Consider the following 14,568-nt stretch of genomic DNA (forward strand, 5'->3'; position numbering starts at 1 on the left):
GTCCCCTTCACTCTCTCTCCCGGCATCCCTGTAGGGTAGGGAGGTTCTCCCCATTCTGCAGATGAGGAAACCGAGACCCAAAGGGTTTCAGTGACTTGCCCAAGGCCACTCAGTTCCTACAAGGCAGAGTGAGGGCATAGACCCAGGTCGGTCTGGCTGTCCCCACACTTTTGCCCCCCTGGCACCTCCCAGAGAATCAGCAGGTATCTCTGCCAGGAAACCAGTGCCAGCCATCTTCAGGGTGCTGGGACAGGATGTGGGTTTTTCTCTTCCCTGACCTCATAGCCCAGAATTCTCTGGTCAGGTTCTCCCAAGCAGAGGAAACCCAAGGAGACAGACTTTTCTGGGCCCATGAGGCAGCTGAGAGCTTGGGCAATCCACAGCTCCCTCTGTGCCTCAGTTTCCCAGCAGTAAACTGGAGATGGGGCTTCTTTGTGCCCCTGAGTCGCTGGCCCAGCACAGGTCTCTTGTTTTGCTAAGCCCGTGTGTGAGCTCACCACTAGCACCCACAGGGCAGAGGAAGCCCACGGAAGAGCACGTGGCACTGTTGGCCCTGAGGTACTGGGAGGACATCCCCCGCGTGGGCTGCCGCCTGGTGCCGGAACATGTGGAGACGCGGCCGCTGCTCAACCCTGACAAGCCAGGCATCGAGCAGGTGACTGGCCTGGTCGGGATCTGAGGTTCTTTGGTATTTGGGATCAGGGAGTCCCAACCTGGGTCCGTAAAAACAGATCCTCCTGCTATTCACTGCGTTCCCTTCATACGCACGCACCATGGCCCTTCACCGTAACTTCAGGGTTTGAGTCTTAACTTTGTGTGAGAATTACATCAGCTCAGATGGAGACCTAGGGTATCTCCCTCAGAAGCTGCCACTGGCTATTGGTGACGTCATAGGAACTGCTGGCATCCAAGGATGAAAACTGATGAAATGGGTCCTGACAGGACAAAGGTTGGGAGGGAGAGGAGAGCTGGCCTTGCTGGGCAGAGGGAGGAGTCCGTGAGACCTGCCACACCTCCTTCCTCAGGGCCGCCTGGAGCTGTGGGTGGACATGTTTCCCATGAACATGCCGGCCCCTGGAACGCCTCTGGACATCTCTCCCCGGAAGCCCAAAAAGTGAGCTGCTCGGGCCCAGCACCCCTCCCTCCATGCTCCCCAAAGGCGTCCTTCCTGTAGGAGGCTCCAGGCCCAGGTCTCCCTAGTCAGTGCCCTGTGGCCTCGTTGGGGGAACAGAGCAACCCATCAGGAGGGCTGTGGGGCCTGTCCTGGGTGGGTCCCCTTTGCTGCAGCAGGGGCCACACCTCCGTGGCGAGGTCAGCGAGGGCTGTGAGTTCACACCGGCACGCTCCGGCAGACTTTGTCATCACAGACCCACTCCTCCACGTGCGTGCACACACACAGCATCCCCGTGGGTTCCCCCACACACACCCACGAGACACAGAAGCCCTGAGAGCCTGCTCTGCTCCCTGACAGTCCCCACTCCAGGCCGTCATTCAGCTCTACCAAGTTTTATTTAAGGCATCTGCTGATGAGATGCACAGGGCGAGTGCCCAGAAGAGGCGGGAGGCTGGGAGAGCGGGGCGTACTGGGCCAGGAGCTACGCCATCTGCCTCTCCTAGTTGACACTGGCCAGGTCACTTTGCCTGCCTGGGCCTCAGTTTTCCCATCTGTAAAGTGGCAGGATCAAGTCGCTGCCAGCACTGGCCTCAGCGCCTGCGATCAGGGCCAAGTGCGTAGGCCTGTGCAGTTGCACGGGGCCGCATGCTTATTTCAAGATGGCAGCCTTAAAATTCTTAATGATTTTTAACAAAGGGGCCCGTGTTTCCATTTGGCACTGGACCCCGCAAATTATACAGCCCGTTCTACCTGGCATAGTCTCCGGGTGGGACCCTGAGTCTGCTGTTCCAGGGCCCGCCACCAGGGGACACCCCAACCCGTTATGTCTCCGGGACTTGCAGTCCAGGACAGAACTCCAAGAGCCACAATCCAGGGAATTTTTAGCAGCTGACTCAACCTCCCTCCTAAAGGTTGAGACGTAACTACCTCATTTATCATGACGATTACACTTCAAGGGGAAAATCCCCTTTGGGGACAAGGATGTAAAAGAAATCAGATTCCATGGTGGTCCACAGCCAGCTGCTGGGCTTAAGTGTGAACTTTTATTAGAGCTGGAGTGGAGCTTCCGGCCTCTGGAGACGGGGGAATCTTGCTGCCGACTCTCCAAGCCTCGCTTCAGCCACGCCCGCACCCCCCTGCACCCCCCACGCCCTCCCCTGCAGCCTGGGCAGCCTCTCCGAGGCCTGAGTCAGCCTCCCTGTCCAGAGTGTGCTCTGGGTACTGGCATTCCAGCCCAACTGGCTCTCCCCCAACCCGGCTCTCCTCATAAGAGCCATGCTGGCTGGGGGACCCTCTTCTCTCAGCCGGGTACCCCCATGTCTCCCCATCCCCTCAGCTTCTCCCCACATCTGCTCCCTCAGCCCCAGCCTGACCCAGGCCCCACGCCCACCCCCAAGTCCCCAGGACGTGTCCCGGTCGTCTCATCTCCAGCCCCATCCTAGCCCCAAGACCCTGGAGAAACCCCCCGCAGGCGGCTAATCAGCCCCTCCCCCGCCCAGGTACGAGCTGCGGGTCATCGTGTGGAACACAGATGAGGTGGTCCTGGAGGATGATGACTTTTTCACCGGGGAGAAGTCCAGTGACATTTTCGTGCGGGGGTGGGTGAGAGTTTCCCTGGCCGGGAGGGGGGGCCCATCTCCCTGCGAGGCAGGAGAGGAGGGAGAGGACGGGGTGGCTGTGGGTGGAGAGACCCCCCACAGGTGTGGCCGCAAGTCTGGAGCAGGCGACGATGCTCCACAGGTGGCTGAAGGGCCAGCAGGAGGACAAGCAGGACACGGACGTCCACTACCACTCCCTCACGGGCGAGGGCAACTTCAACTGGCGCTACCTGTTCCCCTTCGACTACCTGGCTGCCGAGGAAAAGATTGTCATCTCCAAGAAGGAGTCCATGTTCTCCTGGGACGAGACTGAATACAAAATCCCCGCACGGCTCACCCTGCAGATCTGGGACGCCGACCACTTCTCCGCCGACGACTTCCTGGGTGCAAGGCTGGGACCGGAGCAGAGCGGGCAGGGGAGGGGGAGGCAGGGGCAGGGGGAGCCCAGCCCAGGTTTGGGGGTGCGGTCAGTAGTACCAGATGTCAGAACTGACTCTGAGGTTGCCACAGGGGCCATCGAGCTGGACCTGAACCGGTTCCCGCGGGGCGCGAAGACGGCCAAGCAGTGCAGCATGGAGATGGCCACAGGGGAGGTGGACGTGCCCCTGGCTTCCATCTTCAAGCAGAAGCGCATCAAAGGCTGGTGGCCCCTCCTGGCCCGCAATGAGAATGATGAGTTTGAGCTCACGGTGGGTACCACTACTGCTGGGCAGGGGGCAGGGCTGGGCCAGGCCAGGGTGCTGAGGGCCTGGCACCTAACCCGGGCACGGGGACCATTCTGTTCCTCTCTGCAGGGCAAGGTGGAGGCAGAGTTGCATCTACTCACTGCCGAGGAGGCGGAGAAGAATCCAGTGGGCCTGGCCCGCAATGAACCTGACCCCCTGGAGAAACCCAAGTGAGTGCTCTGCTGGCCAGGCCCCTGCCATGCTAGTCCCTGGGGGCACTGTAACGGGAAGGAGGGGCCAGAAACTTCTGGTCTCCTTGCCCTCCACTCTGTAGGCACCTCTGCCTTCTCTGTCCCTTCCTAGGCCACAGCCTCATTGCAGGGGAGCCTCCTCCCTCCTCCCCTTCTCCCCAAAATCCACACCTCCTTCTGAGGCAGAGCGCGGGCCCGCGGTACAGGAGAGCTGCACCTCTCCCGGGGAAGGCCCCACCTAGCTGAGCCAAATGCTCTTCCTGGTGTTTGCCAAAGACAAACAGCTGCAGTGCTGGACTCTGGGGCCCCAGGCAGCCTTCATGGCTGGGGGGTGCCTGGGACTATGAACTCAGCCCAGGGTCGGCCCCCGTCCTGGCCCCCACCTTGGCCGGGGCCCTCCCCACGCCCCAGCCCTCAGCTTCTGTGGCCTTTCTCCGTGCTCCCTCTGCTCCTCCTGCGGCTCCAGCTGGCCCGACACAAGCTTCATCTGGTTCTTGAACCCTCTCGAGTCTGCCCACTACTTGCTGTGGTGCACGTATCGCCGGCTGCCCTTCCAGCTGCTGCTGCTTCTGCACTGCTGCCCCTCCCGCCCTTCTCCGCTGCCCTGTGCCTGGCTACCCGGTCAAGAAGACCCTTGTGGGCCTGCGCCCAGCACCCTCCTGGGTCTGGTATTCCTCCCTCCCTCCTGGACCGAGGGCTTATGAGCTGGGCAGCATGTGGAACACACACACACACACACACACGCAAGTGCACACACAAAAGTATGCCCACAAGTGCACACATAAGGATACAGACAGCAACTTTTAAGCTTTCCAACAGTATCATAGACTCAGAACTGCAAATAACTGTCTTGCATGTTCACGTATCAGGCCAGAGAGGAAGAGTAAATTGCCCAAGGTCACCTAGCCATCAGGGTAGAGCTAGGATTCAGCCTCAGTTTTCAAACTGCCAATCCAGTGTCCTTCACACTACACCACTCCCTGTCCCAGCAACAATCCGGACAGACTCTAACCCAGTTCCACTGGCAGAAAGAAGTTGAGCGATGGACGGGAAAGGGGAAAGGCTTTGGCTGGGATTAGCCTCCAAGTCCTGAATAGTTTCTACCAGTATCCTCCTCCCAACCCCGAGCCCTTTCCTGCCCTGCAGGACAGTGAGTATCTCCATCCCATTCAAACATCTTAGTAACAAGCATGTGAGGAGCACAGCTCGGTGCCGGGCGCTGGGCTGGGAGCTTCCCATGCACTTGCTCATGTCACCCTTTTACCAACCCCGGAGGTGGGGATCTACTATTAACCCCGTGGTACAAGTGAGGAATCTGAGGCTCGAAGAGGTGCCTAACTTGCCTGTCACCGCTGGGACTAGAGACCAGGTGCCCTGCGCCCACATCCCTGTTCTGCAGCCCCATCTGCGCTGAAAGGCTCTGGAGGGTGTGGTCCACGTCCTCCAGGAGCTGGAGGAATTTGAAGAAGCATATTCAATACTTTGATTTTCCATCTTGACATTTCATAGAACCTGTTGTTTTTGTAACACAGTCAACAGAATGTAAGCTCAACAAGCCCTTCTGGGCTAGGCGGCCCTGCAGAAGATAGAATAGCGATCCAGCCCTGATGGTGGGCAGGTCGGGGTGAGGGTGGCGTCTGCCCCACCGGGGACCCTCACACCCCTGGCAGGACCTGGTGGGGACAGAAGCAGAAAGGGGGAGAGGTTGAGAAACACCGATCTCATTGAGAACATGGGGCAGCACGGGACCATATACAAGGAACCACTCAGTAGGGGAGCTTCCTAATAATCGGAACTGCCTGCAGTGCTGAGGCTGCCCCTTCAAGCATTGACCCGCCATCACTGCAAGGGTGCGGGAGGTGTGATGCCTGCCCAGGTGCCAGAAATGCCGTCTAGGCCGCGGGAGGAGATGGGGCACCAGAAGGTCCTGCAAAGAGGACAGGGAATGCAGGCAGCACACCTGGTGCTTAGAGAGGGGCTCAAACCCTCCCTCCAGCACTCAGTACTTTGGGGACTCAGTCCTCTTGGGGTCTAGTAGGGCTGAGGGGATGGGGTGCCTTGGACATGCCACCAACTGACCAAGACTCTCCCTCCCCCAGCCGGCCCGACACGGCCTTTGTCTGGTTCCTCAACCCCCTCAAGTCCATCAAGTACCTCATCTGCACGCGGTACAAGTGGCTCATCATCAAGATCGTGCTGGCGCTGCTGGCGCTGCTCATGCTGGCCCTCTTCTTCTACAGCCTCCCCGGCTACATGGTCAAGAAGCTCCTGGGGGCGTGAAGGCCCCGGGGCCTCCCTGCGCTCCCCTCCTGGGCCTGGGCATTTGCCCCTCCTCCGGCATGGAGGCCTCAGGTCCCAGGGGCCTTCGTCCTGCTGGCTGGGCTGGTGACACCCCCCTCCCTGCCTGTCCTCACCACCTCAAGTCTGCTGCTGGCCCGGTCCCTCCCCTCGGGTCCCTGCCTGCAGGGTGGGGAGTGTGGGAAGGGATGGGGGCTCCAGAGGAAGCCACCCCACATCCTCCGCAGGCCTCCCCGTAGAGCTCGAAAGCGTTAACGAAATTCACTGAGAATCGAGAATCATGTCATGGGCCAGTGCCCAGGGCTTTCCAAAGAGTCAATGAGCAAAAAGTATCACCCTCCCCTCCCCCAGACATCATCTTGCAAGGGCAGCGACACTAGCAGTCTTGGCTCTGCAGAAGTGCAGATCCTTCCCGCTAATCCTGCGGGGTGACTGCTTCCCCGGGCCGGCTCCCCTCGGCCCAGGCAGCCACAGCCCTGCGTGCACAAGCCCAGTCCTGCCCAGCCTGTGGGTCCTGACGGCTTTCCAGAGCTTCCTCAGCCCAGGCTAGCGCTCGCAAGCCTGGACGTCCACGCCCGGACGCCCGTGCCCCCTACCCGCCTGGCCCCTTCAGGGCTCACCCTTCCAGCCCTCCAGGGGCTGCCTGGAGTTTGCTTGAAGTGCTGCCCCCCTGCCTGTGTGAGCTGGGTTTCTCCTGGCTGTTTTTCCTTTCTCGAGTGGTGATTTTTCTCTTAATAAAAGAAATCAAACACTGAGCTGACAAGTCTGCAGTTGTCCAAGTGGGGGGACTAATGGGGGGCAGGGGGCAGGGTTGGCTGGCAAACTCAGTACAGGATGGGCCCCTAACCCTTTGGGGGGCCTTGTGGCCCAGGGTTCAAGGTGGGCCTAAGGTACAGGACTGTCTGCCCAGGCTGCCCACAGGAAGAGCCTCACAGCACAGCCCAGGGGACACCGCAGGCTGGACCCAGGGGCCCCAGAAGCTCACTACAGGGTCCTGCAGGCCCAAGGACAGTCTGCAGGCACAGACCCTGAAATGGCCCAAAGCTCCCGCCGCCACCTGCAGACACCAACTTCTCCCAAAAGCAAGAAGGGAGCCCCGTGCCACAGGCCCTGTCCCACAGCTACAAGCTGTTGTCAAACCACAGCCCGAGGCTAGGGACAAAGTCCCCTCGTGACACAGAGGTGGGGACAGGGGCCCGTGTCTCACCTGACCTCTTTAAAGAGATTCAGACACAACTCTTTGAAGACTTTAATCATGCCTGCAGGATACAAGTAACTCCTCTTGTCACCTATCTTGACAGGCCCGACAACAGCAGCTCTGGAAAACCCAGGGACTGGGCCCAGGCAGCTCCCCAGGAGATGCCACCTGTGGCACCAGCACTGATACCAGTGTCGGCCCTTTCGAGGTCTGGCTCTATTTTGTGGGGACCCGGAACACCTGAGTCGGAGGAACTTGCAGTTCAGAGTTTATCTGGAAAAGAGTAAAGGTCATGACACTTCCCCCAGGGTCCCCCTGCCACAGGCCTCCAAATCCCTGGGAGCACTTCCTCCCCCAAACACTTCCGGCTGCCTGGGAAAGCCCGCAGCCTGCCTTCCTCTGAAGCCAAGACCTGGGCTCCTCGTCTGGCTTCTGCTCCAGCTCGTCAGGCTCTGGTCACGTTCTTAACCTTCCCCTCTGATCCATTCTCTTGAGCCCTCCCCTCTGCTCTTGACCTGCCCACCCTATAGCCCCAGTGTGGCCCTGTGCTTCCCCCCCGCCCCCAGCCTCCTGTCCACAGTGGCCCCGAAGGAAGTATGGGCCATACGGTTCCCAAACGTCTGAGTCCTGTCTCGGGTCAAGAGGCCAGCGTGACCCCCCGGCTCACCACATCCCCCCGCTCAGGTGTAGCAGGGGGCCTGAGACCTCACGGGCCACACATCCCCAGTGCATGGGCGTGTGACTGGCCTCAGCGGATGATGGAGGACCTACGCTCAGCCCCGTGTTACGACCTTAAGCACCACGTGGAGGATCCCACAGGAGCAGAGCAGAGCCAGCAACTGTGTTGCCGGTGGACTCTTCCCTGTGGAGCGGACGGGGAGATCCTTCCTCCTGCCAAGCCATGGGGAAGTTGCCCCAACTGTCACTGGAGCAGGCACGAGTGGGGGCCAGGGAATATCTCCCCTCCCTCCCCATGTCACATCCTAGGCCAGACACCCAGGGCTGGCAGAGAGGGAAGAGTCTGCCCTCTGGGCAAGTTACAGAGGCGCTGAGTTTCGATTCTCCTTTCTGTGAAAGGGGGAGAATCACTTCCGCCCTATCTGCCTCACAGACTGGTTGTTAGGGACCAAAGAAGGAAGTTCATGTGGAAGGGCTCTGTAAGCTGGGAGGCCAGCACTGGCTTCGTCACTGCCTCTGAGAGCCCTCCAACAAGCAGCCGGTGCTGAAAACGATGGACATCAAAGGGACACTATCACAGCCTGCATCTCAAAGCTCCCACGCCTCGCGGCAGGGTGGGGGCAGGGGTGACACCTCACTTCCTAGTATCTCCTCCTGTCCCACGGCCTGTCCCAGCATCCCGCCTCCCCTCCCTGGAGGGTCTCGTCACCCACCTTGGAGTCTAGATACTGCTGCAGCAGCTGCTGGAGCTCTGTGTTCTGCCGCTCCAGAGAACGGTTTTCTATCAGCAGCTTGGCCCTCTGGGTCAGGACGAGGCTTTGGGCAGAAAAATCAGTTAGAGGCCCATTGAATCCTCCATCCTCTATCAAGTAAGGGCCAGGGGCTCTGTATTTCTATCTGGTTGGAGGTGGAAGAGGACCCCAGAAGGCTCGCCCACCAGAGCAGCCCTCCCGCCCTGAACGAGCCAGGCCAGCGGGAACAGAACAGGGAGGGCGGGGCCAGAGGGGCCTCCCCAACACTACAGCCCCCCAACAGGGTTGCCCTTTGGCTGCTTTTCTCTCCAAGAGTTCACGGGACAGGGAGGCGCCAAATGTGGCCGTTCCAAGCAGCATCCTTCTCCTACCTGTCTGCCCGGCTCCCTCCTCCCCCTGGGCCATACCAGACACACGTACTGGTATTTCTCCAAGGCTGTGTAGAGAGCGTCCCAGAGGTTCAGGGTGGTGGCAGGGATAACCGTGGTCAGGGCCTTCCAGTACTCGGAGTCCTTTGAGTCGTCTCGCACAACCTTCGGCAGCTTCACTGGTGCCCGAAAGTCCCTGAAGGTTGAGAGCACTGGTACCATCCTCTCCACCTGGTGTCATCCAGGCCCCCGAGCAGGGCCCATCACAGTGCCTGCACCTCACAGACTTACTGCCTTTCCACCTGTCACCTTCCCACCCAGCTATACAAGTTCATCAGATCGTGGAAGATTCTCAGAAAGAACACCCGCTTGTCATCAACGTTCCCGATTCCTGGTGCCATTGTCACCTTTGTGAAAGCATCACTGGAGTTTCATCCACCAGCTTCCTCTCAATCAGTTTACTTCACTGGCTTCATAGTGTATTACTCTGCCTATTTCTTCCACAAATGTAGCAAAGCAGCTCTCAAAATTTATCTCCTCTCCATCCCCTCTAGGATAGGCTTCATCCAGGCGGTTCCCTCCCACCTGGACAAACCTTCCTACAACTGTCCTTGCATCCAGCAGCAGCCCCCTCCCTGCCGCCAACGTGATCTTTCTCAAATGCAAGTCTACTCAGGGCTCCCCCATGGCTTAAGATCCTTTTCTGGCTCCAGTCCACTACAGGGTAAAGACCAAGACCTTGGGCAATTTGGGTAAGGCTCTCAAGATCTGGCCTGGCTCTTCTACCCAAGCCGGTCCCACTCCTCAGATCCTTGACACTCCAGCCATACCTCTTTGTCGTGATTCTTGAACCAGGCCTTTCCCTGTGCTGTGACATCCTAAAATGCCCTTCGCCCCCCATTTTGTCCACCGAGGAAAACCCAGTTCTGGTGCCATTTCCTCCTAAAGCCCTCTCTGATATGCCAGATGGAGGTGACCACTTCCCCTGAGCAACATGACACCTCCATATGCTTTGACCATTGTTCTGATCACAAAGTGTTCTCCCCATGGGGCCTTCACACACAGCAGATCCCAACAGATGTTCATTGAATGAATGAATGATGAATGAAAACATGCAAATCGCTTCTACACCCATTTCTTTCATTGTAATGTCCATGGATTCCTCTCATCCTCCTTCCAGACATCCTTCTACTCACTCCCCCCAAGTTCTGGCTCAGCAGCCTCTTCTCCCATCCCTGGCATCTGTTGGGCCCCCATCCCATCCAGCTTCCCCAGTTCTCAGGCAAGCCCTCCAGCAACACAGCCCACCTGGGTTTCCTCAGACCCGTGACAAAGGCCTCCAGAATCTTGAGAACATCGTTGGGGTGGATGAGCCTGGGAGAAGGCGGGGGCTGCTTCTCCTGTGGCTCCCGGTCCACAAGGCTTCCCTCCTTCTCTCCCTGGAGGTCCAGCTTCTCCAATGGTGATACAAGGCTTGTTCGCTCCTGTAGGGGAGACACAGATGCCAGGGGTTGATCTGGACAAAGGTGCAAGGGTAACCATGGCTGGAGGTACGCAAGCATGAGTGTATGAGGACAGAAAGAGGAAAAACGGAGAAAAGTTTACAGAAAGTTACAGAAGTTAAGGAGCTTCAAAACAGTGATAATGTGAGAATTCCCTGGCGGTCCAGTGGTTAGGACTCAGTGCTTTCACTGTGGGGGCCCTGGTTCGATTCCTGGTCAGGAACTAAGATCCCGCATGCCATGTGGTGCAGCAGAATTTAAAAAAAAAAAAAAAATGCAGTGCAGCCGAATTAAAAAAAAAACAAACCACAAGAGTGATAATGTTCTATTTCTAAACAGCTCACAGGTGTTCATTTTATTGATATTCATAAAGCTTATATGATATAAATATCCTCTTGACTCATAATACAAATTAAATTTTAACTTTTTAATTTTAAAAAGTCCTCCTACTCCTGCCTTGCAGTTCATTCATTTTACTTCCCATGGGCAAACCAATGTTATCCGTTTCTTATGTATCCTCCCAAATAAATATATATACATATAAGCACACACACACTTTCACTTTTTCTTCCAGTTTTACATGAATGATACTCTACGACATACATAGTAGAGTTTCACATACCAATAAACCTTAGAGAGCTTTTCACATAAATACATAAAGAACTTTCTTGTTCTTTTTTCACAGCTGCATAGTATTCCATTGTGTAGGTGCACCATATATTAATCAATTCCTTAATGACGAAAATTTAGGTCATTTCCAATCTTTTGTCATTTCAAACAGTGCTGCGATGAATAAGCTATGATAAACACATCGTTTCAACTGTATTGAGTATATCAATAGACTAAAATCCTAGAAGAGGAATCACAGGGTGAAGTGTACTATATGGTTTTGTAATCAATCCTGCCAAGCTGTCCTCCACAGAGGCTGCAACAATTTACACTCACACCAGCAAATTATGAGCATGACTGTTTCCCAAATCTCAGCCATCACTATGTGTTATCAAACTTGCAGATTTTTGCCAACCTGACAGATGAAAATGGAATTTGAGCACTTTTAATTTGTATTTCTCTTAATACAACAAAGCCTGATTATATTTTCATATGTTTAAAAGTTTTTTTTTTTTCAAAGACCAGGTAATCATTTTATTTTTCTATTCCTGACACTCAAATTCATAGGGGGTGAAAAGACAATAGAACATAATCAAAATAACACACAAACACAATTCAAGAATATTTAACCAACTATTATAGCTGTTCTTTGTAAAATACATAAAAGTAAACAGAAACATCTTTATATAAATTAATGCTTAACAATCTGTATACACTGTAAAACAATTGTTAAAATTCACACTAAGATACTAGTGCAAGCAGTGGTGTACAAAAGTGTAAACAAGGTTAGTGATGAAAAACTTATCACCGACTTACCACTTCAACATACTCTGCATTCACTCAAATACTGAAGGCCTCACCACGGAAAACACTGATCACTTTTTGCGGTACACGGGCCTCTCACTGTTGTGGCCTCTCCCGTTGCGGAGCACAGGCTCCGGACACGCAGGCTCAGCGGCCATGTCTCACGGGCCCAGCCGCTCCGCGGCATGTGGGATCTTCCCGGACCGGGGCACGAACCCACGTCCCCTGCATCGGGGAACGCTTTTAAAGTTATGTGACTACATTCACCCTGAGTGCTCTTGCCTCAATATGGCAACTGATTATGAGTCCAGGTTAGGAGCAGCACCAGGGAATCCAGAAACCCATGTGAAGTTGGCCATTCTGATGTGAATCTTTATACTTGATAATGAAAACAATTTCAAGGACAACTTGTATGTCAAAAACTGTAGAACTGTCAGCTCCCTTTTCCCCTGAATATTTAAAACTAAAATTAAATCTAATTCCCCCGCTTCATTTAAAATACACGCTGAAGAAGAATTCATCCACTCCAGTGCGGCTTTTCCACAGATAATAATTCTGCATGAAATAACTCAAAAACCTTTCCCATCTCTGTCCTAAAATCTATTTGGGGTGGGGGCGCTCCTGAAACAAAGTTTACTTTGAATGAATTTGCTTGCTTTACTGTGATTACTTTGGGTTCTGTTTGAAAGTATGGTTAAAGCCCAGAACAATCAATCAGAGGTATTAAATATATTAGCTATTTAATATTCTAAATTATGAGGACAGAAATTAGCTAGTTCAAAACTGCATCTTCAGTAGACTCTGTAGATTCCCTTTATACTCAGGGATATTTTTATCCAGGTGTGGGCTGGGGGTATGTGAGGGGGAATGGTTACAGGGTTCAAGAGTAGAAACATGATTTTAACAAAATCCCAATCACTTTAACATAGAGGCACAGTCCTATATTTTTAAGAGTTTGTTCTCTTTCTTTTCTTTTTTCTCTTTTTCTTTCATTCTTTTTTTGTTGTTGTTAAAAAGCTACTTTGCATTTCAAAAGGACAATGATGGAAATGACCAGAAACATCAATATGGAGCTTTGGGAACTTAGTCCTTAATTGAATATATACTGTTTTCTGAACTCTTAACTATTACCAAAAAAAAAAAAAAAAAAATTTAAAGGTTTATAGAAAACCTTTAATTCCCTATTAATTTTGCATCCAGAAATTTATATTTGCTAATCTCTATTTTTCTCATGCTCTCTTGGAGACTTTTTGAAGCTTCACCAACTTTTCCATATGTTTAAAAAGATCCAAACAGGGACTTCCCTGGCAGTCTCCACGATTCCAATGCAGGGGACATGGTGATTCCTGGTCAGGGAACTAAGATTCCGCACAGCACCTCCAGAAAAAAAAAAAATCCAAACAATATACTCTAAATAAAATCAACACAAGATTTTCTGAGAGACTTCCTTGTATATTAGCTATTTTCAATGTACTCTGGTCAAAATTTATTTGGCAATAGAAGCCTTGCAAACTTCAGTCGTGTAAGTGACTAATAAGACTGAAATGCCACGTTGAGCCACATACCAAGTACAGTTTCAGAAAATGTAAACTGTCTCCTGAAACTCTCAAATCATGTCAACTAGAGGTACTCTGTTTTTAACAATGGAACTTGTGAAAATGTTGGGTTAATCAAATCATTTTGCAGATGGCAAGAAACACTATTATCACAGCCATTACTCTATTTTAATGATTTATAAGTAGCTTACGTGCTGGAAAGCACTACACAGAAGTGTGAGCCAGTTGAAAACTAAAGAAAAGAAACAACGTTCTGTGTATACATTGTAAACCACAGTAAATGTGTATACGTACACAGGCACACAAAACGAAAATTTAGATCTATGCGGGCAATGTCTGAATTCATACTTCTTTGGCACTCAAGGATACTGGGTCAACTAAGCCAATGGCGAAGAATATTTTTTCATACGCTTTAGGAAATATCTGTGCCCCAATTTTTAAAAATATAATCTTCGATCTAAAAATTCACCAAGATAAACTGGAATCCATCAATTGAAACAGTTACACAAAACTATAATTAACAGCAGTCATTGAAACAGGTGTGAGGTTAAGAATCTCTTCTTTAAAAATATAAAAGCCAGTTGAGGCCCTCTATTTTTAGAGTTTTGGACTTAAGATTTTAAAACATCTTTTGAACACTTCCTGATTTATATGGAATCCAGTCTTAGCTTGTATACAATGTTAATTACATTTTCACACTTTACAGTGGGAGGAACAAAATTAACCTGTGTCCTCAATACTACCATTTACCCAGAAACTACTCCGCAAATGTGCACGCTTGCACAGGCACATACAGAGTATATGTTTTCCCCGTGTGCTTTTACTGCTTCTCGGCATTCTCTTAACTTGCTTCTTCTGAAGGAAGCAGTGACTCAGTGTATATGCTCTGAGGAGATCTCAGAGCTAGATGGTAAGCCCGATGGCTGGGGAACTCTGAGGCCCATCTCCCTCAAGCTGGCAGGAAAGTACAGCTTCATTTCCAGAGGTTCAGGCCATAAGACTCTTACATCATTGGGAAAATATCCAGTTTAGCTGTGGTTCACAAGGTGACTTTGTTCCTTTGATGCCAGTGACAGACCTAGAATGAGAGTTCTGAAACAAGATATTTTGTACCAGAAAGCAAATATCCTCTAGAGAAACCACTAAGCTTTTTCCTTTATACCAATTTATAACAC

At 52.7% G+C, this 14,568-nt stretch overlaps 2 protein-coding genes across 2 annotated transcripts in view; one reads left to right on the forward strand and one right to left on the reverse strand.

The window, feature by feature from the left end:
* Positions 1-6,032, forward strand: part of OTOF (otoferlin) — a 91,582-nt gene extending 85,550 nt beyond the window's left edge. The window contains exons 40-46 of the mRNA XM_004268112.4: positions 513-655; positions 1,026-1,114; positions 2,614-2,712; positions 2,855-3,096; positions 3,223-3,401; positions 3,507-3,607; positions 5,728-6,032. Coding sequence (XP_004268160.1) covers positions 513-655; positions 1,026-1,114; positions 2,614-2,712; positions 2,855-3,096; positions 3,223-3,401; positions 3,507-3,607; positions 5,728-5,908 — 1,034 coding nt within the window. The 3' untranslated portion in view covers positions 5,909-6,032. The remainder of the gene's footprint in view (positions 1-512; positions 656-1,025; positions 1,115-2,613; positions 2,713-2,854; positions 3,097-3,222; positions 3,402-3,506; positions 3,608-5,727) is intronic.
* A 1,148-nt stretch (positions 6,033-7,180) lies between these two features.
* The window catches only part of DRC1 (dynein regulatory complex subunit 1), a 46,115-nt gene continuing 38,727 nt past the window's right edge, over positions 7,181-14,568 (reverse strand). The window contains exons 14-17 of the mRNA XM_033425099.2: positions 10,231-10,406; positions 8,975-9,118; positions 8,516-8,618; positions 7,181-7,397 (exon numbers count right to left, since the gene is read on the reverse strand). Of these exons, the coding sequence (XP_033280990.1) occupies positions 7,341-7,397; positions 8,516-8,618; positions 8,975-9,118; positions 10,231-10,406 (480 nt within the window). The 3' untranslated portion in view covers positions 7,181-7,340. The remainder of the gene's footprint in view (positions 7,398-8,515; positions 8,619-8,974; positions 9,119-10,230; positions 10,407-14,568) is intronic.

This window comes from Orcinus orca, chromosome 13, assembly GCF_937001465.1.
Source record: "Orcinus orca chromosome 13, mOrcOrc1.1, whole genome shotgun sequence".
Taxonomy (NCBI): Eukaryota; Metazoa; Chordata; class Mammalia; order Artiodactyla; family Delphinidae; genus Orcinus; species Orcinus orca.